We start from the raw sequence: 27,538 nt of genomic DNA, 5'->3' as shown, positions 1-27,538 counted from the left end.
CAGCAGGTGGAGACTGAGATGGAAACGGCATGGAACGAGCCCCTGGCTCCCAACAAGTGGGGGCACTTGGGAGAGCTATCTCTACACATCCCGTTGTCCGAGACGATCAATCTGCGCCTGAGAGAAGGCTCGGGGGGGCTTCCGAGAGTAATGGGCTGACTGCGGGGCCAAGACCCCACTCTCCATCCTGAGCTCGGTAGAAGAAGCTCCTCCTTTGCAGGATGAGAGAGAAGGTGCCAGGAGGGGAGCTGGAGCCCACCAGCAATTAAGGCATAGGATAGAGCCGGGAGCCCCCAGTGGGGACTGCAGGGAAAAGCTGGGGATGCTGGAGGGAGCCGGGAAGCAAGGTCCGGAGGCCCGGTTAGGGGGCGCTCTGAGAAGGCAAGCGTGAGAAGGCAAGCGCGGCAGCGAGGATGAAGTGAAGGCAGCGGCAGGTCCGTGGGAGCTGCACAGCCCGAGAGGGCCGTCGGGGACAGAGGCCGAGAGTGGGGGCAGCTTGGTTGAGAAGCAGCAGCAGGCGGATGTGACGTGGGTAAGTCCAAAGGCTTTTGATTTAGAAGGCGACTTGAAAAATGTCTCTGCCTGTGCGGATTCACAGTCAGCCCAACACTGTGTTTCCAAGTGAAGTTGGGAGGAGAAAAAGAAAAAGGCAAAAACTTTTAAGGCTTTTGCTTGAAAGGGGACAAGTGTCCGACAACAATGAGTTGGGGACGGGTGAGAAGCCGAGTCCGAGGCTGGCTCCCCGCTGTGACGTCACCGCCTGCCCACACTCTGCTCCAGCCTAGCAGGAGAGGCGGGCCCACTCTTTGGGGACCATCTGGTTCTTCCTGGCAGACCAGAAAGCCAGATTTTTATGGTTTAAACAAATGTTGGCGTCTATCTAAAAAAAAATCCTTCTGTAAGTCAAACAAAATATAGGCAGGTCAGTTTTGGGCAGGCCTAACGACTGCGCCTGAAATAGAGACAGGAAGCAGATTCTGGTCGTCAGGGCAGGCAGGAACGGCGAAGGCGTGCTGAGGCCTGTGGGCTCTCTTTCTGGGTGAGACGAAAACGTCTTTGGAGCTAGAGAGTGCTGGTAGTTGCACAGTGTTGTGAATGTGCTTAATGCCACCGAACTGTTCATTTTTAATGACTGAAATGGTAAATTTTATGTTGCATGTACTTTACCCAAAAAAGGAAAAAAACAAAACCCTGTTTATCTGTTAGGTTCCAAGGGGGCTGAGCTGGCAGGAGGGCAGCTGGGGTCAGCTGTACCCTTCTGTGGAGTTGGAGCTGCCCAGGCCGGCTCCCGCTCTCATGGCCTCAGGGATATCCACAGTGAAATGAAAACCCAGCGGCAGAATCTGCCGCTGAGTCAGGTGCTCACAGGGAGACCTGGACAAGGCTTCTGAAAGATGAGACGCGAATGAAACTCCTCTTCAAGCCACTTGCAAAACAACAATGTGCAGGACTGACCAGGCTATGCTGTGGAACTGCTGCTTCTCAGCTGAGACCCTGGGAAGCCCCATCCCGTGCTCGGCTTCAGAGCAGGTGTCCAGGATCTTCCGAGAAGCAGCCTGTGTCCTTCAAGAGGAGTCCCAAGGTGGCTGGGGGTTGGTGGGGCTGGGGGATGTCCCCCATCTTCTGGGGCCCATCAGCTCCCCCAAGGGACTCAGGGCCGGGTGGCCGAGGCCCAAGGCTGGTCATTCACATGTGGCCGTGGACCGTGTGGAGCTTCTGGTGGTCAATGAGGTGGACCATCCAGGGGAAGGCCTTCCCGCAGACGCTACACTGGAAGGGTCTCTTGGGGCTGCGAGGGGCCACTGGGCCCTGGCCTCCATCCCTGGGTGGGACGGACTCCCGGGGGCCCTTGCTCCGGGGGGCTTTCTTCCTGGGTGGCTCCAGCAGGTGGATCTTGCCATGCTCTGTGAGGACGGAGCTGTGCAGGAAGACCTTGCCACACTCGGGGCATGGAAAGGGCCCTTCCTCGCGGTGGGTCTTCTGGTGCTCGATGAAGTGGGTGACCCAGGTGAAGACCATCCCGCAGTCGGCACACTGGAAGGGCCGCCCACCTCGGGGCAGACGCGGCGCTGCCGAGATGCCTGCAGCAGCCTCTTGGGTACCACCTTTGGTATGCTTGAGGGATGGCTGGTGGCGGCCGCTCTGGTCAGTGTTCCTGTTTCTCCTTCGGGGACTGATTCTCTGAGCACTCGGACCCTTGGGGCCTGAGATCACAGTCCCTTCTGCCCGCAGGTCTGAGGAGGGCCCTGTGAGAAGGTCCTCAGGCTCGTCCCAGATACTCGGCTTCAGAGGCAGGCGGGCCCGGGACCCTGTGGAGGGCGAGGGAGATGGGTCACTTGTAGTGAGTGGATGGCCTTGGCATCTCCCTGTGCCCTCCCTGTGCTCCCTGTGTCCTTCCTGTGCTCCCTGTGTCCTTCCTGTGCCCCGGAGGACCCCAGTGACTGAGCCAAGTCCAGGCCCTTCCTCTGCTCAATACGGCTCCTGTGCCTTCTGTTCTGTCCTTTAAGATACAAGAGCACATGTGGCCGGCGCAGTGGCTCACGCCTGTAATCCCAGCACTTTGGGAGGCCGAGGAGGGTGGATCATGAGGTGAGGAGTTCGAGACCAGCCAGACCAACATGGTGAAACCCCGTCTCTACTAAAATACAAAAATGAGCCAGGCATGGTGCTGTGTGCCTGTAATCCCAGCTACTCAGGAGGCTGAGGCAGGAGAATCTCTTGAACCCAGGAGGCGGAGGTTGCAGTGAGATCGCGCCACTGCACTCCAGCCTGGGCAACAGAGCAAGACTCTGTCTCAAAAAAAAAAAAAAAAAAGGGCACATGTTTTGGGAGCAGATCCCACAGCACTGGCCCCTTGTTCCTACCTGGCTGGCCCTCTGGGTCACCCCGTGCTCCAACACTCTCAGACTGTCTGCCTTGGCTGCCATTCAGGTGGGGAGGCTGAGGCCCTTCTCGTGGGGTGAATGATGTACGTGGCGGTTCTAGGGGCCCCAGATCTCAGTCCTCACAGGAGGTGTGCATGGTTTCTGGGGGAAGTGTGGCGTTCACCACTGAAGCCCCCATCTCAACCCATTAACAAAGTCTGTGGCTTTGGGTTGAGGTCCCAAACTCCATTTCCAACCCTTAATCCACACAGGAGCCAGACTCACCCAGCAAGCCAGGGGCACGGGGCACCTCGGCCTCCACCCTGGTGTGCAGACTCTGTGGGAGCTGGGTAGTCTCCAGCCACTCACTTTCCTCAGGGAGTGCTGGGGCTGCTGCCGCTGCATCCAGAATCAGCTCAGACGCCTAGAATGGCAAGCACAGGACTGTTCGGCAGCTGCCCCTCAGGAGCCATCCTCCCCACCACTACCGAACAACAAAGGAACGGGCATCATTCCCAAAGGCTCTCTCCCAGGGCAGCGTGTGGTGGCGCGCCTGTTGTTCCCGTGCTTTGGGATGCTGATGCCGGAGGATTGCTTGAGGCCAGGAGTTTGAGACCAGCCTGGGCAACACAGCAAGACTTTGCTTATACAAAGAATAAATAACCACTCCCAAGGAGCTCTTACCAGGACCTGAGACAGAATTCGAGGGGCCCCTGTACAAAATGGAAATGCAAATCCCCTTGTTAAAAAATCGTTGATCATTTCAGGACAGTGACAACAGAGCATTAGATGGAGCCAGGGGACCCGTGCCACAGCTTGGTCACTGTTACCTGCTGGGGCTCCTAACTCCCGTCCCCTAAGACTGCACTGTCCTTGCCCACAAGCCCAGAGGAGGGCAACTTCACAGGCTTCACATCCCACCTGCGACCTATGACCTCTGATGCACCTAACCCTGTCCCGCCCAAAGCGGGGATCACCACTTCCTGGGAGGAGACTGAGCTGTGGTTGAAGAGCAAGAATTCAAAACAGAGGGGCTTAGCTTGGTGTCCAGGCTCCAGCCCTGCTCGCTGTGTGGCCCTGGATGAGGAGCTTTAGCTCTCTGGGTTTCCAATGAGGATGTGGGTGCTACGTGCCCAGAGCCTGGTACCATCAAGAGCTCGGCAAACTGCAACGGGGTCATGTCAAAGGAAAACACAGTGACACTTATTAATGCAAATCAAGCTGTTGGAGGAGGTATGTCGAGTCAAACAAAGCATCAGAAAAGACCAGGAGTCAAGCATGCACTGACAAGGTCTGTCTTGAGTGGGTCTTCGCTTTCTGCTGCCCCAGCCCTACCTGGATGCACAGGGGCCTAAGGAAGCTGTCCAAGATTCCCAACAGCTGGGCAAAACCAGAGTAGAGGGATTGCTGGGCTAGAGATGGAGGAGGGAGGGAGGGAGCTGGTGGCAGGAAAGGAGTTAAGGCACAAGATTCTTCCTGCTCTCACGTTGGGAGTATATGGATGGTGTGTTTGGCTGGGTTATTGATTTTTATTTCTTATCAAATGCTAGTTTTGATTGTAAAACATGTTGAATTCTGAAATCGTTAACCAGAGGAGCCACCATCTGCAGGAGTAAAGGCGGGACTCCCTTTTACCCCTCTTCCTGGTACCTGGCTACTGGGGGCCGCTGTGGACAGTCAGGCTCCTCCATACTTCACCCACCTTGGCGTCTGTGACTCATCAAGGGCAGCAGAGGGGCTGCATGGAGAGAAGAGTGGGTGGCCTGTGTGTGTGGAGAGAGGGGCGTGCTTAGTTCTCCTGACTCTCGGGGAGCATCTGAGGAGCTATCGACACACTTGGGTCGGGCACAGAAACCAAGACATTCCCGGGGCCTTATCTGTACCTTCAAATGCAAACACATCCCCGTAGCCCGAGTGAGCCACTGGCCACAGATCTGGGCTCCTATCCTTCCAGAGGTGGACCCAGGTTTATTGTTTCAGGGATGATAGGTGGGGAGATTGGAGGGGGGAGGGAGATGCATGTGAGAGCAGTCACACCCTGGGAGAGTCCTGATGCAAAACAAGCAACCAAGAAAAAGAAAACAAGAATAAGGGGCCAGGCGCGGTGGCTCACGCCTGTAATCTCAGCACTTTGGGAGGCAGAAGCAGGTGGATGAAGAGGTCAGGATATCGAGACCATCTTGGCCAACATGGTGAAACCCCATCTTTACTAAAAATACAAAAATTAGCTGAGTGTGATGGCGTGCGCCTGTAGTCCCAGCTACTCGGGAGGCTGAGGCAGGAGAATCGCTTGAACCCAGGAGGTGGAGGTTGCAGTGAGCTGAGATTGCACCACTGCACTCCAGCCTGGCGACAGAGCTATACGCGGTCTCAAAACAAAACGAAAACAAGAATAAAGGAGGAAATAGGAATGCCTGGCAACTTACTGTTGAGGAATTATCTTAATGGCTCTATTTTATTTATTTTAGAGACAGGGTCTTGCTCTGTTGCCCAGGCTGGAGTGCAGTGGCGCGATCTCGGCTCACTGCAACCTCCACCCCGTGGGTTCAAGCGATTCTTGTGCCTCAGCCTCCCAAGTAGCTGGGACTATAGGCACGTGCCACCACACCCAGCTAATTTTTGTATTTTTTGGTAGAGACGAGGCTTCACCATGTTGGCCAGCCTGGTCTTGAACTCCTGACCTCTAGTGATCCACCCACCTCGGCCTTCCAAAGTGCTAGGATTACAGGCATGAACCACTGTGCCCAGCCAGGAATTATCTTAATGGCTTTAGTTGGGGCAATGGTGCTGGGTTATTTTGGAAAAAAAAAAAAAGGAAAGAGTGAAGCGACATCACCAAGATGGTGGAGTAGGAGATAGCAACCTTCATTTCCCCCTCCCACTACCCACACACAAATCAACTACAGACAGATATTCACAAGCCAGAATAGCCCAGAACACTCAAGGACCCATTGAAAATCTGCAGCAACACAGTGGAGTAAAACAAAAAAACCCGACAATGTCCACCTGAAAAAGCTCACTGGTGAGATAATGCATACCTGAGATGCCAGGAGATCGCTATGAACAAAGAAGAAAAGCAGGGGCCACGGGTATCAGCTATGCGGTGGGAACCACCAGGGACCCCAGCAATGTGCTCCACAGAAACACTGGCATCACTTACCACTGAGGTTCCAACAGTCATTCCCGCCAGGGCCTCAGGGAGCTATGCCCATGGGATCTCAGGGACCTTAGAGTGCTACCCTCAAAGGGCTTCGGGCAGCTACCCTTATAGGCTTCAGGCAGCCCCTCCCCATGGGGTAATGGCGTTTCAGTCAACAACGGACCACACACACCACAGTGATCCCGTAAAATTGTAATGACTTTCTTCCACCGCCATTTGAAATCCAACTCTGTAGCATACGCTGCTGCCTGACCCTGAATGTGCACCAGTACCCCCCTGCCTGCAACTCCTCCATCAGCAAAGACCTGAATGAGTACCACAAGCAACACAGAGGAAATTGCAGAGGGATCCAAGATCTGCAGGATGATGGTACAGTGTTAGGAGCAAAAAGATCTGACGATGTGTCTTGACTTAGGGAAGTTGCAGATTGCACAGTTAAAACAGTTACTGGAAGATCAAGGGGATTTGTATCTGTGCTTTTGGAAAACGCTGCTAGTGCTCTTAAGGCCTTGGAACGGAAAGAACAGGAGCTGGATGGCAAATTGATAGGATCACCGCCCACCCCTGCTGCAAAGAGCCAAAGCTTGAAAAGGGAAAGAACCCCCCGAAAGGTTTTCATGGGTGGATTGAGCCCAGCTACTTCTGAAGAACTAACTAAATATTTTGGAGGCTTTGGGGAGATTGAAAATTTTAAAGGCCAGGCACAGTGGCTCACACCTAGAATCCCACCACTTTGGGAGGCCAAGGCTGAGGCTGGAGAATTGCTTGAGACCAGGAGTTAAGACCAGTGTAGGCAACATAGCTAAGTCCCATCTCTCCAAAATTAGAAAATTACCAGGCACTGTGGCTCAAGCCTGTAATTGTAGCTGAGATGGGATGATCACTTGAGCCTGGGTGGTCAAGGCTGCAGTGAGCTATAACTGCACCACTGCACTCCAGTCTGGGTGACAGAGTGAGACCCCCCGTCTCAAAAGATAAAAGGGCCGGCCTTGGTGGCTGACGCCATAATCCCGGCACTTTGGGAGGCCAAGGCAGGTGGGTCACTTGAAGTCAGGAATTCGAGACCAGCCTGGCCAACATAGTGAAACCCCGTCTCTACTAAAAGTACAAAAATTAGCCGGGTGTGATGGCATTCGTCTGTGGGGCAGGAGAATCGTTTGAACCCGGGAGGTGGAGGTTGCAGTGAGCCGAGGTCATGCCACTGCACTCCAGCCTGGGCAACAGAGCAAGACTCCATCTCAGAAAAAAGAAAAAGAAAGTAAGTAACATGGTCTCACTCCATCGTCCAGTCTGGTCTCCAACTCCTGGGCTCGGGTTATCTTCCGGCCTTGGCCACCTCAAGCACTGGGATTACAGATGAAAACTTGACTCAAACCACATCGTTTACACTTACCTACATGCCCCAGGGCAGTTAGTATACTAATTAACAAACACAGCTTGAAACACTTGCAGGGTTAAAGCTATAAAATGCCTATTCATCAATTTTTTTTGAGAATTCATAAATATTAAGGATCTGAAACAAACTTCTTTTTCAAATAATTGAAATCTGAAAGCCTTTGGAAGCCAACTGTCCCTGCACAAAGGTTTACAATTGAGAAATATCTGCTGTTCCTATTTTGTCAAGTTTCTTTAATGGCTGAACAAAAAGAAGCTTCAAGTAATGGAGAAGGCATAGTCTGAGCGCAGCTGCTTTCCTGGCTGCCTGTGCCATTCCTCTGTCTTCCAAATCCTATGCTTGGAGGCCCCCGGAGGGACATTTTTGCCAGGAACCAACCTGACCTTTAAAAGATGAGTGTGACACGGCCAGCTGGGCAGGAGGGTGGAGGTGCCACAGGACGCCGCCTGCCCATGCCCTGGTCAGCCCGACCATGCTGCTGAGTGCCGAGTGTGGGGAGGCCACCCCACCCAGAGGGCACAGGGCAAACCCCAAGCACTGCGGGTGTTGCCCTTGAAGTCCCAGGGGATGCCCTGTGCCTCGTCTCCATGCCTCGGTGACCAGCCTGCTTGTTAAAGGAGCCCAGCGGCCTGAGCCTGCAACACTGCAAGGGGTGAGAAGGGCATGCTGCTGTGGGTGCACTGGACTCAAACCTCACATTAGAAGCTACAAAGAACCCCAAATGTGCTTCAGAGCCCCACCAACCCCTGAGCCAGGCTCATCCCTGACACAGCAAATCCACTGCAGCCCCCGTGGCGTGCAGCCCAAGCACCACCCAAGCCAGGGCTACATCAGAGTCACGCAGCTTGGGTCAGAGATGGCTCTTGGGGCAGGCCGACCAGTGTGGGAAAACTGTGCCAATCAACTGCTTAAAGAATTGGGGGAAAATAGAAAGTTAAGAAAGAGCTCCGATACACAAGGAAAACTGCAGGTGAGAACCGGCCCTGCCAGCAGGGAGATGTCACTCTCCAGAGGCCACAGAGATGGCAGATACCTCTGCCTCCACAGTGACCCAGATCCAACTGAAAGTGTGCAGGAAGACAGGTCTATTGATGCTAAAATCTAGAAATCAAGGTCCACAGGTGAATGGAGGCATCTTCAGCCCTGAGGAGGCCAGGCTGTGTCTCCTGATGCCTCTGAGGGTGGGCACTGCAGCCAGCTCTGTGTGGGCAGAGTCCATGTGGTCCTCATTCTCCTTCCTGGGCACAGGGCAGCACAGTCAGATGCTCAGACGTGAGGCCACACACAGCGGGGCGCCTTCCTGCCTTGGCCTGGCCGCCTCGAGCCAGGAGGCCGTGGCAGCCACACCACAGTGTGTTTCCAGATATGATTCTGTGGAGGGGTTCCGGGATTCCAGACAGATTGAATTTCCGTGGAATGATGAAAATTACAATTTGCTTGATTATGGAAGTCTCTGATTTATTCCAGCCAAAGTATTAGATGAGCCACTAAGAATCACCACAAATCGCTCTCACAGCCCTCGCCAGGGTGGCAGTGCAGCAGGAGCACAGGTGCCCAGGCCAGTGGCTCTAGCTCTTCACCTCTGCGACCTCCTTCTCCACCTTCTCCTTCTCCTCCCCTTCTCCTGTTTTTCCAGTGTTGCTACAATCTTGGCCACCTGACTGGTGGAAATGTGAACATTTTCTTTGTCCACCAGCTCAATCACCTTGACGACGTTGTCGAAGTTGACCTTGCCATCCTTGTTTTCATCCAGTGCTGCAGCCAGGCTGGTGAGCTTGCTTTCGGGAATGTGCTTGACTTGCTTCATGGCGTTGATGAGCTGGGCGACACTGATGACGTTCTCCCCCATGGGCACGCCCTTGGCCAGGGCCAGCTTGCTGGCCCACTGGTCCATCTCCAGCTGCGAGATCAAGCCGTCAATCTGCCCGATCATCTGCTGCACCCTTTTTGTCAGTCTCTTGCCGGCTTTAGATTCTTCCACGTATTTTTCTTCACCAGTCTTTGAAAGTTCCTTCTTGATCTCCTGCAAGTCCTCACTGTAGTCCTGCATGTCCTCCTTCAGCAGCTCCAGCGCCTCCTTCTCCCTGGTGAGTGACTTCTGTTCCTGCAGCTTAGAGCAGGCATTGCTGAGGATGTTGATTTCCTCCTTAGTGATCTCTTCCTCCTTCAAGCCGTCCAGCACGGAGGCAGTGTCCTTCAGGGTCTCTGACTGCAGGACTGTGTCAGGCACTTCTTGCTGCAGCTGGGCCCCTGGCCTTTGGGGAGCGGCTTCACACAGTCGGGCTCAACATCCTTCGCCACCTCCGGACACTTCTGCAGCGCCTTCTTGCGGTGCTCCTGCTGGATGGTCGCCTCCTCCTGCAGTGTGGCCTCCAGCTTGGCCTTGTCCACGTGCTTGCCCTCCACCTCGGCCACTTTCACCTGCGCTTCCTTTGCCACAATCTCTGGGAGGGTCTGCAGTGTGGACTTGAGCTGGTCACCTGGTGAGAGGGTGTCCGGGAGGTATATGGTCCGGGACAGAATGAGCAGCGATGTGGGGATCTCCTGATGCAGGTGCAGGTCCAGCCACTGCTTCAGCTGGCCCCTCAGGCCGTTTTCCCTGACGCCCAGGGTCCGCATGCCTCGTGCCCGACATGCCACCTGCAGCTCCTTGACGTTTAGGCTGTCCACCCCTTCCTCAGCAAACAGCTTGTCCTCTGCCTTTATGGAGCACAGCCGCATGGTGAGCTGGAAACGCAGAAAGCTGTAGCTCCAGCAGCTTGCACAGGGCCACCAGCTGTGGCCGTGTCAGGTTGTCCAAGGTCAGCTTATCCTCAAATAATTTGGAAAAACGCATGATTTCCTCATTGCTGGGCCTCTCCCCCGTCTCCTGGATCTTCTGGAAAAACAGAGAAGTCTTTGGCGGCGCTGCCCTTGGCTGCCTCGTTCTTCAAGGCCATCTCCTCGATGGTGTCCTGGAGGGACTTGGCTAGCTCCAGCTTGACCCGAAGCTCCTTCTTCAGCCTCTCCTCCTTGATAGACTGAGTCTCAGATGTGGATGGCAACATGGTGGAGAAGAGTTTCACAGCAACAGGCAGCAGAAACTCCACGAACGGCACCACCACGAACACGAGGAACGGCACCAGGCGGAAGAGGTCGGCACAGATCCGGAGGAACTGCCTGCGAGCCCGGCGGGTCAGGGTGTGGCAGTTGAGGATGCGCCAGAGCATGCGTGCTGCGATCTTGGCGTCGATCTGTAGCAGGCAGAAGCCATGGTAGTGCCTCAGCTCGCGCAGCACCCTCTGTCCCCGGGACCTCACCACCATCTCTGCGGGGGTGCTGTACACCGGGCCGCCTTCCTCCAGCTTCTTGTTCTTATCCTTCAAGGACCCGAGGGACTTCCCTACTACCGAGTCATCACCAACAGGGCGCGAAGAGTGCCAGCCACGGGCAGGAAGGCACCGAGGCTCCAGGACCACAAAACCCACAGAGGTGGAGGTCCACGGCGCTCTGGACACGGTGCGAGGGCACTTGGGCCTCAGAGTCCAACAGCTGAGGTGATCGCCTCTCAAGGACGGTTACACAGGGTGGATGGGCGTGCAGCAGCCAAATGAAACTTTAAGGCATCTCCTCAACCCCAGGGTGTTCGCAAGCTGAGATGAGCAGGATCCCCCGGAGTACCCCGCGGGGCGGTGACTCGAGGCGGCGGCGGGAGGCTGGCGGGCGCCCAGCCACGGCAGCTCCTCAGTAAGGTGGACGCCATGTGCCTGGGCGCGGTGGCCGCTCCGGCCTCCTGCGCGGGCTCCTCCTCCTCCGCCGCCGCGGCTGCGGCTCTTCGCCGTCTTAGCGGCTCCTCAGGCCCGGTTCGAGCGGACAGTTGACGGCGGCGGTTGGCCTCGGACAGGAGGCGCCCAGCTCCGATGTTTTTGTTTTTTATAAAGGTTTAATCCTTCTTCCGCTTCTTTCAAACAAACCTTTTGTTTCTGCTGCCCCCAGAGCATAACGTTTTTGTGGGATAATGATGTATCATTTGTTTATTTCTTATAAAATGACACAGGCTTTTTGTTTTGTTTTGAGACGGAGTTTCGCTCCTGTTGCTCAGGCTGGAGTGCAATGGTGTGATCTCGGCTCACTGCAACCTCCGCCTCCTGGATTCAAGCGATTCTCCTGCCTCAGCTTCCCGAGTAGTTGGAATTATAGGTGCGCACCACCACGCCCTGTATTTTTAGTAGAGACGAGGTTTCACCATGTTGGCCAGGCTGGTCTCGAATGCCTAACCTCTAGTGATCTGCCCACCGCAGCCTCCCAAAGAGATGGGATTACAAGCATGAGCCACCGCACCTGGCTTGTTCATGTTTTAATATGTTGTTATAAAAGAGAAAGGTTTTTTGTTTGTTTGTTTGTTTTGTAACGGAGTCTCGCTCTGTCACCCAGGCTGGAGTGCAGTGGCGCGATCTTGGCTCACTGCAAGCTCCACCCCCCGGGTTCACGCCCTTCTCCTGCTTCAGCCTCCCGAGTAGCTGGGACTACAGGCGCCTGCCACCTCGCCCGTCTAATGTTTTGTATTTTTTTTAGTAGAGACGGGGTTTCACCATGTGAGCCAGGATGGTCTTGATCTCCTGACCTCGTGATCCGCCCACCTCGGCCTCCCAAAATGCTGGGATTACAGGCGTGAGCCACCGTGCCCGGCCCCAAGAGTCAAAGTTTTTTAGGCCAGGCACACTGGCTCACGCCTGTAATTCTAGCACTTTGGGTGGCTGAGGAGGGAGGATCGCTTGAGCCCAGGAGTTTGAGACCACCCTGGGCAACATAGTGAAACCCCATGTACACAAAAACTAAAAAAATTTTAAAACATATAAAAATTAGCCGGTGTGGTAATGTGTGCCTGTGTTCCCAGCTACTCAGAAGACTCAGGTGGGAAGATCGCATGAGTCCAGAAGGTTGCGGTTGCGGTGAGCCTGGATCGTGCCACTGCACTCCAGCCTGGGTGACCGAGTGAGATTCTGTCTCAGAAAGAAAAAAAATGTAAAGCAAAAACTTACAGTAAGATAAATTATATTGAAGAAGAAAATATATTTGCCAATTTAGTAGCCTAAGTGCACCACGTTTATGAAGTCCACAGCACAATAACCTCCCAGGCCTTCACATTCACTCACCACTCAGACTCACCCAGAGCAACTTCCAGTCTCACAAGCTCCCTTCCTGGCAAGTGCTTTATACAAGTGTACTATTTTTTATCTTCTATTTTGTATTTTTACTGTATCTTTTCTATGTTTAAATCCACAAACAACATTGTGTTACCGTTGCCCACAGTATTCAGTGTAGCCCCGTGCTGTGCAGGTCTGTAGCCTAGGAGCCATGGGCTGTGCGTGTAGGTGTGTGAGTGCCCTCTGCGATGTATGCACGGTGACGAAACCGCCTAAGGAAGCATTTCTCAAAAGGTGTCCCGATGGTAGGCGGTTGTATGCGCTCAGCGATCGCCAGTTGTGCCCACTCCACAGCGCCTCCCGGCGAGCCGGCTGCTCCGGCGCAGAGCAGCTCCACCTGTCCCTCACCTATGCTCCCACTCTCTAATCCCCGACGACTTCAAAAGCAGAGGTGCCTCATGCAGTGTTAGCACCCTGGCAGTGGGAATGCCTGGGCCCGCGCTTACCAGCACCATCAGTGCCCCGATCCTGGAGCTGCCCGCTCCACGCGGGCGCCAGGCCTCAGCCCTAAGGCCCCTCCCTCCACAAGTGCGGCTCGCTCAGGGACGCTGGGGCACCCTGCTGTGGCTGAGCCCCTCCCCACAGCCAAAACCAGTGCCAACAAGGATCCTCTCAGCCACAGCGGCCCTGGTGGGAGAGGGGTGGGAGGACCTCAGCAGCCTTCCCCACCCATGACCCCCCAAAAAGACAGTCCTTTGAGTTGCTGTGTGGTGAGGGGATGGCCTCTGAGCGCGGCTGTGGTTTCCGCGTGGAGTCTGGGATGGGAGAGGGAGTCAGATTAGCACATCTGCCGGCGGAGGCTGAGGAAGCCCGTGGCCAACAACTGTGGTCTACCCAGGTTAGATGCCTCCATTAGATGCAGAAACAGAAACCATGGCCCACGAAACTTTGTTTTGGTGCAGGAGAGGGGCTCTCATGATGATCTTTGAATTTATTTTAGGGGCCGGGGGCGGTGGCTCACGCTTGTAATCCCAGCACTTTGGGAGGCCGAGGTGGGCGGATCACGAGGTCAGGAGATCGAGACCACGGTGAAACCCCGTCTCTACTAAAAATACAAAAAATTAGCCGGGCGTGGTGGCGGGCGCCTGTAGTCCCAGCTACTCGGAGAGGCTGAGGCAGGAGAATGGCGTGAACCCGGGAGGCGGAGCTTGCATTGAGCCGAGATCGCGCCACTGCACTCCAGCCTGGGCAACAGAGCAAGACTCTGTCTCAAAAAAAAAAAAAAAAAAAAAAATTCATTTTAAAGTTAAATGGAAAAAACGAACATAAAGACTACTCCGGCCTAGAATATATTGATCTTTATACCAGTGTGGTCATAAAATATATAATTAAATTTTTTTTCTTGAGACGGGGTCACTTTGTCCCCCAGGCTGGAGTGCTGGAATGCAGTGGCGTGACTTTGGCTTATGGCAGCCTTGACCTCCCAGGCTCGAGCGATCCTCAAGCCTCAGCCCCCCAAGTAAGGGGGACTTGCCAACAGCAAATGTGGGTATCCACACGGCCCCAAAGAGTTAACGAATTACAAACCTTTGTAGATCGGCCAGGACAGTGGAGAACCTTCACCCCCACTTGGCCACTGCACCGCCTGATAAGGAACGGGGCACACCACGGGCTGGGGCACTAAAGAAGAAGCAGCGTTTACTCAGGCAAAGGCCTCAGCGATGCAAGCACAGGCCCTGCAGACGATCACCTGGGAGACTGCCCAGATAACCCACGTCTGGGGCTGAGGAAGGAATGGGCTGGGCCGTCTGACAGAGGGAGTGGTCACTAATAAATATCCACTGGCTTCTGATCACAACTGCTCAGGGGTGCCAAGCAACGCTATGCCCTGTTGGAAAACAGTTCCTTGTCATCAGGAACACCCTGATTTGCCCTCCCCTTGTCCTGTAACGCCTGGGCCTCAGCTGAGTCCTGACAAGGATCTGGGGTGGAAAGCACCCCTTGGCCAGATTGGTGCCTTTCTTTCCAAGGAGGCGGCCACCGCCACCCTGAACCTCACCCCACTGCTTCCTTTTCCATGAGCAGCCTGGGGAGGCGTGTTGACCATGTGCAGGCAGTGCCCACACCCACGGGCACTGAGGGCACTGGACAGTGAATTTCACCCCGCCCCGTCACTCTGGAGTCCACAACTGCTCCCACACTGGGAGAGAAAGCCCAGAATAGCCCTCCTGGGAAGGTTCCCAAGGCCGCTGAGATCACAGAAGGGGGTTTTTCTCATACAGACGGGCAGCAGGCCCCATTTACCAGTGTTCCTGGTATATGTTTGCATGCCGTGGGCTTCAGCTGCCTTCCCCTCTGCTCTCGTATCCTACCCACTAGAACCTAGACACCCTCAGAGAATGCTTTCCTGGCTAGGCCCGTCGCACAGCACCCATGCAAGGCCCAGCTCACTGCTGGGGTGTGGTCTCATGCCCCAGCAGGCAAAGAAGGACCCTCGCTGGGCTGAGCCACTCCAGGGTAAAGACTGGATCTCTTGGCCGGGCGCAGTGGCTCACACCTGTAATCCTAGCACTTTGGGAGGCAGAGGCGGGCGGATCACGAGGTCAGGAGATCGAGACCATCCTGGCTAACACAGTGAAACCATGTCCCTAATAAAAAATAGAAAAAATTAGCCGGGTGTGGTGGCGGGCACCTGTAGTCCTCCCAGCTACTCGGGAGGCTGAGGTGGGAGAATGGTGTAAACCCGGAAGTGCAGAGCTTGCAGTGAGCCGAGATCGTGCCACTGCACTCCAGCCTGGGCGACAGAGCGAGACTCCATCTCAAAAAAAAAAAAAAAAGACTGGATCTCTGTGCAAACCTGGATAACTGCCCACAGGTGGAATGGGTGCCCTAGATTCCTCTGAGGTCACATGCATGAAGCAACCCAGACACAACATAAGTTTTTCCTTAAACACGTCCCACGGGAGGTGACCACTGAGGCCAGAGCTGCCCTGAAGAGCCCGTGTCCCAGCAGCGGGTCACGCTGGCAGGTGTTAGGTGGCTCGTGCAGCTACCCCACAGCAGGGAGGCTCTCCGGGGTCGCGGAGATCTGCCGGGAACAACACTAGAGTGACCGGTCTAAGGACACTGAGGTTACCAACACTGGGTACCCAGGGCTCCTCCCAACTGCCTGATGCCAACATATCTTCCTACTTGGGGACTCAGGCTGACTTGCCTCAGGCTGGCGTCAGACACAGGAACACAGTAGGCAGCCCCAGTGGCAGTGCTCACCTCTGGCCCTGGCTTCCCCCAGGTGGCGTGGATGGTGCAGTCTCGGCCTCCCTTGGGTGCCCTCTGGAACCTCTGACACCATCCCTGTCCCCCTAAATGAGTCCTTCTCTGCTGTATGCTCTTGAGAAGGTGACCATATAGCATCTGAAAAATGGGTATGCCTCACATTCACTGTAGCTTGGCCTATATTTCCCATAGTCATCATCTCCATTGCTGTATTGGGCATATATATATATATATTTTTTGAGACAGGGTCTCGCTCTGTCGCCCAGGCTGGAGTGCAATGTCACGATCTTGGCTCACTGCAGCCTCCACCTCCCGGATTCCAGTGATATTCCTTCCTCAGCCTCCCAGGTTGCTGGGATTACAGGTGTGAGCCACCACGCCTGGCTAATATTTTTGTATTTTTACTAGAAATTGGGTTTGGGCATGTTGGCCAGGCTGGTCTCGAACTCCTGACCTCAGGTGGTCCGCCTGCCTCCGCCTCCCAAAGTGCTGGGAATACAGGTGTGAGCCACTGTGCCCAGTCGGGCATAGATATTCTGACACAATAAATAATAAATTAAAATTTGGCCAGGCCCGGTGGCTGATACCTGTAATCTCAATGCTTTGGGAAGCTGAGGTGGGCAGATCACTTAAGCTCAGGATTTTGAGACCAGTCTGGGCAACACAGACCTTGTCTCTACAAAATGTAAAAAATTTAGCCAGCCATGGTGGCATGTGCCTGTAGTCCCAGCTACTTGGGAGGCTGAGGTGGGAGGATCGCTTGAGCCTGGGAGGTCGAGGCTGCAGTGAGCCATGATTGGGCCACTGCACTGCAGCCTGAGCGACACAGCCAGACCTTGTCTCAAAATAATAATGATGATAAATAAAAGTTAAAGTAAGTTTTTGTCACTTAAAAATTGGCCAGATATGATGGGACTTCATGAACTCCCCAGTAAAGTAGTTCATATTGTAAAAAGTAAAGTAAGGCCAGGCGCAGTGGCTTGCACCTGTAATCCCAGCACTTTGGGAGGCTGAGGCGGGTGGATCACAAGGTCAGGAGTTCAAGACCAGCCTAGCTAACATGGTGAAACCCTGTTTCTACTAAATATACAAAAATTAGCCAGGCATGGTGGCATGTGCCTGTAATCCCAGCTACTCAGGAGGCTGAGGCAGGAGAATTGTTTCAACCGGCACCTGGGAGGCAGAGTTGCAGTGAGCCGACATCGTGCCACTGCGCTCCAGCCTGGGCTACACAGCAAGACTCCATCTCAAAACAAAACAAAACAAAAAAGTAAAGTAGAAGTTCCTCTTCAAAGACTTTCCTCCCCATCTAATTAGGAATAAATAGTAACTTCTCTTAGAAGCAAAATTTATTCAAAGACCTGTGCTAACATTCTTAAATATCCACTAGCCATAATAAAAAAAAAAATCAATGTATTTTATGTTCTCAGCTCCCATAATTTAGCCTAAATATTTGCCCTGCTGTGCTTATACAGGTCCAAGCAAGCATTAGGTCATAGCCTGTTCCTCTTCCTTATTTGAAGGTGTTTTTACCTTTCTCAGCATTCCACAAGTTACTTCCTTCTTCCTTTGTTCTCCTCTGCCTTTGCCTCTTTTGAAAATTTCTTTTTTTTTTTTTTTTTGAGATGGAGTCTTGCTCTGTCGCCCAGGCTGAGTGCAGTGAGTGACCTCAGCTCACTGCAACCTCTGTCTCCCGGCTTCAAGCGATTCTCCTGCCTCAGCCTCTTGAGTAGCTGGGACTACAGGCGCCTGCCACCACACCAGGCTAATTTTTTGTATTTTTAGTAGAGATGGGGTTTCGTCGTGTTAGCCAGGATGGTCTCAATCTCCTGATCTTGTGATCTGCCTGCCTCAACCTCCCAAAGTGCTGGGATTACAGGCACAAGCCACCGTGCCTGGCTGCCTCTTTAAAAAAGTTCTAAGTTACTAGCCAATCGGGACAAATACAGAATGTGAGGGCCTGTTCCAGCCAACGGAAACCGGACACAGCAGTAGGGTGGATGCATCAGGTTATAAATGACCCTGTCTCCTTTGTTCAGTGTACTCTCGTGGCAAAACTGCTGGCGAGTGTACCCTTTCTGCAGAAAGTAAAAATGGCCTTGCTGAGGAAATTAAATTTATGTTCAAGTGCTATTTCTTTATGGCACCAGGGAACAAGCATTTCAAACAACATGGCCGCATGTAAGTTAAAACAAGGCCTTCATGGATTAAAACTCATTATCTATAGAAGCTAATTAAGGTCGGGCATGGTGGCTCATGCCTGTAATCCCAGAACTTTGGGAGGCTGAGGCCGGTGGATCACTTCAGTTCAAGAGTTTGAGACCAGCCTGGGAAACATGGCAAAACCCTGTCTCTACTAAAAATATAAAAATTATCTGGGTGTGGTGGGGCACACACCTGTAGTCCTAGCTACTCAGGAGGCTGAGGTGAGAGGATCACCTTAGTCTGGGAGTTCGAGGCCACAGTGAGCCGTGATTGCACCACTGCACTCCAGTCTGGGCAACAGTGAGATGCCCCCTCCCCAAAATGCAGAAAACATGGAGGAAAGCAAAGATACTGCAGGGCTGTGAGTGGAAGGTGCGGAGGGCTTGGGGGGCTTGGAGGGGAGGCCAGCAACCTCAGTCAAGGATGAGGGAAGCTGGGTGGCCCGGAGAGAGAGGTGGGGGTGTCCCGGGGCCACGTAAGCTATCAACAGTGTGCTGGAGGGATCGAGGTCCCAACACAGCCAGGGATTGGAGGTTATTGTTCAAGAGGACAAAGAAGAGAGACAAGGTTATCATTCAGACAAGGAGAGAGAGGGGCCTGTGGTCTGAAGAAGAATGAGGACATGGCCCTGTCCAGTGTCAGAGGGAAGGGGAAGCGATTCGATTTTGTTGCTGCTCTAGTCTGAAAGTTTGTGTCTATAAAGTTCATATGTTGAAGCCCTAACCCCCAAGGAGAGGGCATTAGGAGGTAGGGCCTCTGAGAGGATCAGGTCATGAGGTTGAAGCCCTCAAAATTGGGATTAGTGCCCTTTTAACAGAGCCCCAGAGTTCTCCTGCCCTTTCCACCCTGTGAGGTTACAGGGAGAGGGCACCATTTGTGAATGAGGCAGCCGACCCTCAGCAGACACTGGATCTGCTGGCACCTTGACCTGGGACTTCCCAGTCTCCAGAACTGTGAGAAATTAGCTTCTGTGGTTTTTTGATCTTGTTTTGTTTTGTTTTCCCCAGATGGAGTCTTGCTCTGTTGCCCAGGATGGGGGGCAGTGGCGCGATCTCGGCTCACTGCAACCTCCACCTCCACAGTTCAAGCAATTCTCCTGCCTCAGCCTCCTGAGTAGCTGGGATTACAGGCATGTGCCACAACGCCTGACTAATTTTTGTATTTTTAGTGGAGACGGGGTTTCACCATGTTGGCCAGGCTGGTCTCAAACTCCTGACTCCATGATCCGCCTGCCTTGGCCTCCCACAGTGCTGGGACTACAGGCATGAGCCACCATGCCCAGCACTTCTGTGGTTTATAAACCATCCGGGCTATGGTTTTTTGTTTGTTTGTTTTGAGACTGAGTCTAGCTCTGTCACCCAGGCTGGAGTGCAGTGGCGTGATCTCGGCTCACTGCAACCTCCGCCTCCTGGGTTCAAGTGATTCTCCTGCCTCAGTCTCGTGAGTAGCTGGGATTACAGGTGTCCGCCACCATGCCTGGCTAATTTTTTTATATTTTTAGTAGAGACGGGGTTTCACTGCGTTGGCCAGGCTCGTCTTGAACTCCTGACCTCATGATCCGCCTGCCTCAGCCTCCCAAAGTGCTGGGTTACAAGCGTGAGCCACTGCGCCCTGCTGTTTTTGTTTTTTGAGTTAGGGTCTCACTCTGTCATCCAGGCTGGAGTGTAGAGATGTGATCATAGCTTACTACAGGCTTGAAATCCTGGGCTCAAGTGATCCTCCTACCTCAGCCTCCAGAGTTGCTAAGACTACAGGTGCACGCCCCTACACCTGGCTAATTTTTTTTTTTAGACATGGGGTCTTGCTATGTTGCCCAGGCTGCTCTTGAACTCCTGGGACCAAGTGGTCCTCCCACCTCAGCCTCCCATGAGGCCCCACTCAAAGTGTTGGGATTACAGGGATGAGCCACCACACCCAGCCGTATTTTGCTGTAGCACCCAGAATGGACTAAGCCAGTGGGAGAGACACATGTGCAGTCTTTCAGCCTGTTACTCGGCTGCCTGAGAGTGGGCCTTGGGCCTAGAACACCTCCTTACCAAGAGATAAGGGGTCCCCCCAGTTTATGCTGGGCACAGTGCCTTGTGTGGGGGTCTGTTTCCCAACGTGTGCCCCTTTGTTCTGCTCAGGTATGTGCTTCACGTGGCACCTGGACAGCCCCACTGTTAGGTCAGGCCCCCTCTAGGAGGGACCTGCTGGCCCCCGCCTGACAGCCACATGGGCAACGGTGCTCTGGCCCCGTCTCTGCTCTGTGAGCAAAACCTTGCTCCATTCATCGTTCGACCGTGCTGTGTTTCCCGTTGTGGCTCCAATACCGAGATCCAGGGGCAGAAAGTGGTCAAACTCACAGTAGCCCTGATCATACGAACACACGCTACTCACTTAACGGTTCTTACTTTTGTTCTTTTGTGATTTTCCCATTACTCCTGGATTTCTCTCACGCGTCTGCGTGGCCCCACCCCTGATTTTAATCTCTCCAGCCACACGGAGATCCGCTTGGCTCCCAACCAAGCCGGGCCCCTCCCGTCGCCTTGAGGCCTGCGCAACAGCAGGTCTAGCTGCAGGGGAGCCCTCAGCGTTTGCTTCTGGCCCCGCCCAGAATCCTGGGTTCACTGAGGGAAGATGATCAGGGGCGGCAGGACTTTCTCAACACACCCAGCATCTGGTGTGGGTGACACAGGAGGATGGGTCCTAACTGCGAGGCTGGGAAAGGACAGGAGGGGCCAGGGTGAGGCCCAGAGGCACACGGCAAACACACACCTGCGCTGACTACCCTCGCCCAGCACTGAGCCCCAGGAAGCTTGGGGAATCCGTGAGGCAGGCGGGGAGTTTGGAGGCCGGGCTTCCTGGGAGCGCTGGGGACAACCTCACACAGTCCTTGGATGGGGCATCCTTGAGGCCGTCCCGGGAGCGGCACGCACGCCCTGGGGTGCAGGAGCACGGAGCTGGGGGCCCCGGGCTCACCTGCGATGGTTCTCTCTGGGACCTTGGACTCTTCCCATCTTCCTCCTCACCGAAACTCCAGTCCTGGTGTTCGACCGAGTCCAGAGATACCAGAACTGTGCGGGAGAAAGGGATCGTGAGAGGGGCCTATTCTTCCCAGAGCCCCCAATTCTCCAGAACTTCTGGGGAGGGCAGACTTTCCCCGAACATCCCTGCAGCACCCCTGAGGCGCAGGCAAGAGCGGCCGCAGGGCTGTCATTCTGTCCCTCCACGTGGCTGCTGGGCAGGAACCTGTGGTGACACCGAGGACCGCTGAGGACAAGTACCCTCTTCGCTCATACTCCACACCGCTGTGCGCCTCCAGAAGCCCACAAGGACACGCACTGCAGCACTGACTAACTGGGAGGCCTGGACACTGTGACCCCTCTGCTCCCCAAGCCCCCCAGGGCTGTGTGCACAGAGGACAACTGCTGAAGCAGGGTTCAGGACACCATTGACAGAAGGGTCAAGACGTGGGAACCAGGCCAGGCGCGGTGGCTCACACCAGTAATCCCAGCACTGTGGGAGGCTGAGGCAGGAGGATTGCTTGAGCCCAAGAGTTTGAGAGCAGCCTGGGAAACACAGCAAGACCCCTCCTCTATTTATTTTTTAATTAAGAAAAATTCAAGACCGCGGCCACGTCTGGGGTGTCAGGCAGAGCGGGGGACAACAGGACTAGGAGACGTGCACAGGGGTTCAGCTGATTCCACTGTTTGTTCCTTTTTTTTTTTGAGACGGAGTCTCGCTCTGTCGCCCAGGCTGCAGTGCAGTGGCATGATCTTGGCTCACTGCAAGCTCCGCCTCCTGGGTTCAAGTGATTCTCCTGCCTCAGCTTCCTGAGTAGCTGGGATATAATGTAGGCATGCGCCACCACGCCTGGCTAATTTTTGTATTTTTAGTAGAGACGGAGTTTCACCATGTCGCCCAGGCTAGTCTTGAACTCCTGCCTTGTGATCCGCCTGCCTTGGCCTCCCAAAGTGCTGAGATTACAGAGGTGAGCCACTGTGCCTGGCCATAGGTATTGCTTTTAAAACAACCCCAAGTCAGCCTTTCTGGAGGTTGGGCTTTGATAGGGCTGGGTGGCCGGTGCAGGGCTGTTCATTATACTTGCTCTACTGCTTCGTAGGCTCAAAATATGGAATGTAGAAAGCAGACCACCGCTGTGGAAGACAAATAGAGCCCTTTGCTCAAAAACGATGAATTTCCAGAGTGACCGTGGAACATTAAACCTAGCAGGGGTGGCTCTGGGCTGGGATGGCTGTGAGGTCCACGGAGCGCCAGAAGCCAGTGCTCTTGGGCCCCCTCTTTGGGCAGAGAGTTCAAAGGGCCAATTCATCTGGCTTCTGCCTTGCCGCTTACAGGGCTACCCTTGCGCCTCTGGAAAGCTCAGCTGTCACAGCTTTCCTAAGCGTGGCACCGGCTCCCCTGGGGCAGTAAGGGGACCCTGGACCCTGTGTTCCGCAAACTGCTCATCACTGTTAGCCTATGGAAATGCTGTAGTGGGAGGGTGCAAAGGGAGGGCCTGTTCCTCTCCCTCGCTCCAGCCCTCTTTTCTCTGAGCTCTGATCCAACCCTTCTCACTCCCAGCCTTTGCTCCTGCAGCGTGGCTGCCTGGCACCCTCCTTGCTGGGGCCCTGCTGGGGAAGCCCTCCCGAGGCCACAGTGCCACGACTGCTCTCACCATCCGTGGCTGCCTCTTTTGGCCTCCCAGTGTCCAATCCCTGCACTTTTGTCACTAGGAAAAAAAGAGCCCCACTCATGGGACTGGGCCCTGGGTGGATGGAATCTCGACGTGGGGTCACAGGGGCAAAGATGCAGGAGGACAAAGCCCTCTCAGGGGAGAGGAGAGCTGAGACAGGAGACGGGGAGGGAGCCCAGTTTGAACCCCCAATTTCCCAGCTCCCAGAGTCGGGATGCAGACCTAAGTGTCTCTCCCCACCATCAGCCAGCCATGGGGCCTGCGCCCTGTGAAGGCTTAAGGATCTCTAGGATTCCTGAGTGTTGCAGGAGGCGCTGCAGGTGGCTGGGAAGAAGTGGCGAGGAGCCTCCTTCCCAGAGAGCAGCCGGTGAGGAGCAGCTGACACAAAGCCACAGGACAGATGGACGCATGGGAAATGGAGGGATCTTTAATCACCGACTGAGTGAGAAATTCGAGGCAGATGAGGCGTGCAGCACATTTATATGTAAAAATAATTAAAAACACAGCCGCGGGGCAGGAGAGGTTTGCTGGTCGGGAGGGGCCGGGCAGGGGTGGGAGCGACGTGGGCGGGAAGGAGGGCAGTTCGGTCCTCGGCGACGTCAGGCCCCCTGGCCCGGCCCGGGGCACGAAGCCTGCGCCTCTCACCTTCCTGCTGGCACATCTGTGTGAGGTCCTCCACCAGGCTGGCGGCCTCCCTGCAGCTTCGGGGGCCCTGTGACTGCACCCAGGTCCGCATCTTGCTGGGCAGCGCGCCCAGGAACTGCTCCAGCACCAGCAGCTCCAGCATCTGCTCCTTGGAGCGCGCCTCGGGCCTCAGCCACTGGCGGCACAGAGTCCAGAGCTGGCCCAGCGCGAGGTGCGGCCCGCCCGCCACGTGGTACTGGAACTGCCGGAAGCGCAGACGCTGGGCTTCGGTGTCCCTGGGGCTTGCTGGCCCAGGGTCTGCATCCTGCTCACTGGGGGTTGGGGTCTGGGGGCGTCTGGGGGAGGCAGGGGCTTTGGGCCGTGGGAGCATTTCTCTGGCCACAGGGCCCCTCTGAGGGGTGTGTGTGGACTGGATCCTGAGTCCCAGTGGCTCCGGACAGAGCCGGTGTGGCAGGCGGGCAGAATCAGCAATCAGGGGCCTGCAGAGAGGGGCAGGGACAGAGGGGCCACATCAGATGGTGGCCCTCCGTTCTCAGGATGCCCCTCGGCTCCTTACTTCCTTGTTCTGACCTCCAGCACCCCAAGGAACTAACCTGACCTCTTCCCACCTCCTGACCTAATCTTCCACATGCCTCTCACAGGCTACTCTGCACCGAGTTCAAGCCACTGGCTGCCCCAGGACCTTTGCACCTGCCATCCCACCCCAGCCCCTCCCCCCCCCACCCAGCTCCTCCCCTCGCAGATGTCCTGGCCATCATCCTCATGGCGCTGTCTTCACAACCTCCATGACTTTCTGAACACAACTTTTTCCCTTACTTAGTGTCTATCTCCCTCTCATTTAGTCATTCAACACACATTGACCGACGAGCTGCAGGAACAAGAATGCCTGCCCCGTGGTGTGGCCATCACTGCCCAGTGAAGTTCCTACAGGGATGTAAACATTCTCTACCCATGCAGCCACCTACATGTGACTGGGAGCACCTGAAATAGGAACTGAATTTTACATTTAAATTCCATTTAAATGGAAGCAGCCAGGTGGGCTACATAATAATGGATGACAGCACCACCAGCAGCAGCTCTGCCCATGGTGTTATCTTTGCTGTCTTCCTGCCTTTCCTACCAAGTCCAAGCTGGGGGTGGAGGCCAGGAAGCGGGCAGGGGAGACTGGAGACTTTGAAAAGAGAGGGAAAGTGGGAAGAGTAATTTAAAAATAACCTTTTGTGGCTGGGTGCAGTGGCTCACACCTGTAATCCCAGCACTTTGGGAGGCCGGGATGGGTGGATCACCTGAGGTCAGCAGTTCGAGACCAGCCTGACCAACATGGCGAAACCCTGTCTACCAAAAATACAAAAATTAGCCAGCGTGGTAGTGCACACCTCTAATCCCAGCTACCTGGGAGGCTGAGGCAGGAGAATTGCTCCAACCCAGGAAACAGAGGTTGCAGTGAGCCAAGATCGCACCCCTATACTCCAGCCTGGGTGACAGCATGAGATTCCATCTCAAAAAAAATAACCAAAAATGAGTTGGGCGTGGTGGCGCGCACCTGTAATCCCAGCTACTCAGGAGGCTGAGACAGGAGAACCGCTTGAACCCAGGAGGCGGAGATTGCAGTGAGCTGAGACTGCGCCACTGCACTCCAGCCTGAGCGACAGAGTAAGACTCTGTCTCAAAAAAAAAAAAAAAAAAAAGAAAAAAAAAAGAAGTTACCTTTTGTACATTTTTCCAAGCCCACTATGGTGAACATATAACTGAAGAAAACATTAAAAGTTGTAAAAATAAAAATAAGCAGGGAGGTTTCGGTTGTTTGTCTTTAACAATTGTACTCTGCACTGATCCGCTGGTGAGAATATAAATTGGCACGACCTTTCTGGAAAGCACTGTGGCCATTTATATATCAAGAACACTTGGTAGACTGCGTGCAAGATGCAAGATTCGGGCAACAAGATTCACTACAAAAGTGCCCAACAGTGGAACGTGGTGGGATCAACTACCTCCTCCATCATGTGATGGGAGTATTCAACCGTGCCCAGTACACAACACCATGACATGATCACGGGGAGTAGACACATGATGTACAGATGACATGAGGCACAGGGAACGTGGGATGCAGGATGATGCATGAGTGTCATAGAAAGTGACTCCTGGGAAGACGCCCACGGAGGGCGGCCAAGTGCTTTGTGCTGTTCATACTTCTCTGAATCTCCTCCAAATGGTGTCGGGATCCCATGTGACCTTCATCAACATGGAAAAACAAAACAAAACAAGACATCTTTAGGAAGGATTTTTAACCATATGGCAAATGCTTATGACAAGTGAAAAGGAGGGATTCCATGGAATTTTTCCCTCTTCATCCTCTGCTGCATTTTTCATACACTCTGCAGTTCTTGTGCATCTGGTTTTACAATCCAGGAGAAAGGAGATGTGCAGGGTGGCAGAAAAGGCAACTCACGGGGACTGTGCCCAGCCAGCCATCTTCGAGTCAGCGTACCCGGCCACCTGCACCCTGATTGGGAAACTACCAGCTTGGTCTTCCCTGCCGAGGCCACAGGCAAAAATGCTCTCTTATGTTGTATTCACACTTTTATATATGTAGTTTTGAATAAGAAAAGAGGGCCCATTTTGAAGCTCCACAGGTTCAAGAAGTCCCTTTGCCCTGGGGCCTCAGACCTTATACTCTCTCAGGTGCTCATGGCAGCTCACCCTGGAGACTCTAGGGAGGGGGGCTGTAGCCCCTCAGCATCCTTCAGGGTCCTGGGCTGAGGTCTGCGGGAGGAGAGGCTAAGTTTATCGGGCATGAGGGTAAAGAGGAGGTCTTAGCAGAAGGCACCAGAGGTCCATGGGTGTGTCTGGGGTCTATATGGGGGCTGATGTGGAACACCTGGGCCAATGTGGGGGTACCTGAGCTGATGACAGTCCTGGACTGATGGGTGGCTGTTTCTGGAAGATGAAGAGGGCCTGGGATGATATGGAGGGGACTGAGGTCTACATGGCTGGTGAGGAGGATCTGGGCCCCCCCATGGGTAATGCTGTGATGGCCCTGGGGTCCTAGAGGTCTACTTTGGTGGGGGTCTGGGATTAATGTTGGGGATGTGTATGTGTGAGAGAGTGTCACTTGGAGGGCTCAGTGCCTGTGGAAGGGCCAGGTTCACCTGCCATGGGCACTGAGATCTGCAGCCCGAGCCCCAAATTCTATTGTGGGGATGGGCAGAAGGGCTTTGCCGCTGATGCCGGATGCTTAGTGACATAGAAGACGTGTTCACTGCGCCAGTCAGTGAATGGTTCTGGCTCTGAGAAGGGGGTTTACAGTGGGGAGGGCGTTGGGAGCTTAGGATGCCACACGGAGGAGCTCCATAATAAATGGGCTGGGGAAGTGTGCAAGGGCAGCGCACTGGGAATACGGGGGAGGGGCAGCGACGACGGCTGGGGACGGCTGGTTGGGTGGAGGACGGTGGGGTGATCGGGTGGGGGATGGGTCGGGGGCGGCTGCTCAGAAGGGAGATGGGCCTGGGGCGGGGAGGAGGAGCTTGTAGGGAGGGAGACGGGTCGGGGGCTGCTGTTCCAGTGGGGGATGGGCCCGGGGGCCCGGTAGGGAGGGAAATGGGTCCGGGGGCGGCTGTTCAGGAGGGAGATAGGTCCCGGGATGCTGATCAGGTGTGGAAGGGAGAACTTAGACGCGGCTGAGCGGTGTCTGGGCGGGCAATGGGGGTACGTAGAGGGGCTTCGGCCTCAAACTGACAGGCGGATGCCAACAGGGGTCGGGGTCCCTGCGGAAGGGGCGGCCCCAGCCCCCCCAGTCCCCGCGCCGCGTGGCCTCTAGCCTTCCCCTTCCCTCCCCCACTGCGACCTCAGGACTCCCGACGGGCTCTGGAACCCTGGCCCGGCCCGCCCCCGCCCGGGCCCGGGCCCGCCTCCCCCGACGCGCGCCCCTGGACCGCGATCCCGGACCAGCTCCCGCCGACGCGGCGCCGAGCCCCTCCCGGGTGGGCGTCCCCATGGACGCTCTGGCGGGCGGAGGGACGGATGGGCCGCGGCGGACTCACCGCGCGCGGGCTTCGCTCGGGCCTGGGCCGCTCGGTCATGGCGACCCCTGGGCTGGCGAGCGCGCCCAACGCCGCGGGCGGACCCCATCCCGGCACCCTGCGCGCCGCGGGCGGCCGCCATTGGTCCGCTGGATCACGCCGGGCGTCG

At 55.0% G+C, this 27,538-nt stretch overlaps 1 protein-coding gene and 1 pseudogene across 4 annotated transcripts; both read right to left on the bottom strand.

Annotated features, from left to right (window-relative positions):
• Positions 1–587: 587 nt before the first annotated feature.
• Positions 588–27,538, bottom strand: ZSCAN1 (zinc finger and SCAN domain containing 1). Of its 4 annotated transcripts, none has more exons than XM_032171429.2 (6): positions 27,391–27,538; positions 25,541–25,582; positions 23,351–23,829; positions 20,989–21,083; positions 3,150–3,288; positions 588–2,309 (listed from the first exon to the last, which is right to left on the bottom strand). In XM_032171429.2, exons 3-6 carry the CDS (start codon positions 23,718–23,720, stop codon positions 1,687–1,689), a joined length of 1,227 nt encoding a protein of 408 aa, XP_032027320.1. In that variant the 5' UTR covers positions 23,721–23,829; positions 25,541–25,582; positions 27,391–27,538; the 3' UTR covers positions 588–1,686. The 4 variants fall into 4 exon arrangements, with proteins under 4 accessions (XP_032027320.1, XP_032027318.1, XP_032027319.1 ...); XM_032171427.2 differs by having other exon boundaries at positions 25,342–25,582; positions 27,391–27,537; XM_032171428.2 differs by lacking the exon at positions 27,391–27,538 and having other exon boundaries at positions 25,342–27,015.
• On the bottom strand, positions 8,212–11,168 carry LOC116479282 (mitochondrial proton/calcium exchanger protein-like; annotated as a pseudogene).

Source organism: Hylobates moloch, unplaced genomic scaffold (genome assembly GCF_009828535.3).
Source record: "Hylobates moloch isolate HMO894 unplaced genomic scaffold, HMol_V3 SCAFFOLD_12, whole genome shotgun sequence".
Lineage (NCBI taxonomy): Eukaryota > Metazoa > Chordata > Mammalia > Primates > Hylobatidae > Hylobates > Hylobates moloch.
The sequence above is the reverse complement of the archived record's forward strand: the minus strand, read 5'-3'. Positions and strand labels throughout refer to the sequence as shown.

Bases quoted from the DNA above. Each gene is read 5' to 3' on its own strand.
- ZSCAN1 (XM_032171429.2), bottom strand. From the start codon at position 23,720: ATGCTCCCACGGCCCAAAGCCCCTGCCTCCCCCAGACGCCCCCAGACC. The intron at 21,084-23,350 runs GTGAGAGGCGCA...TCTCCCGCACAG, and splicing joins ACAGATGTGCCAGCAGGAAG to TTCTGGTATCTCTGGACTCG. The intron at 2,310-3,149 runs GTGAGTCTGGCT...CGCCCTCCACAG, and splicing joins CCGTGCCCCTGGCTTGCTGG to GGTCCCGGGCCCGCCTGCCT.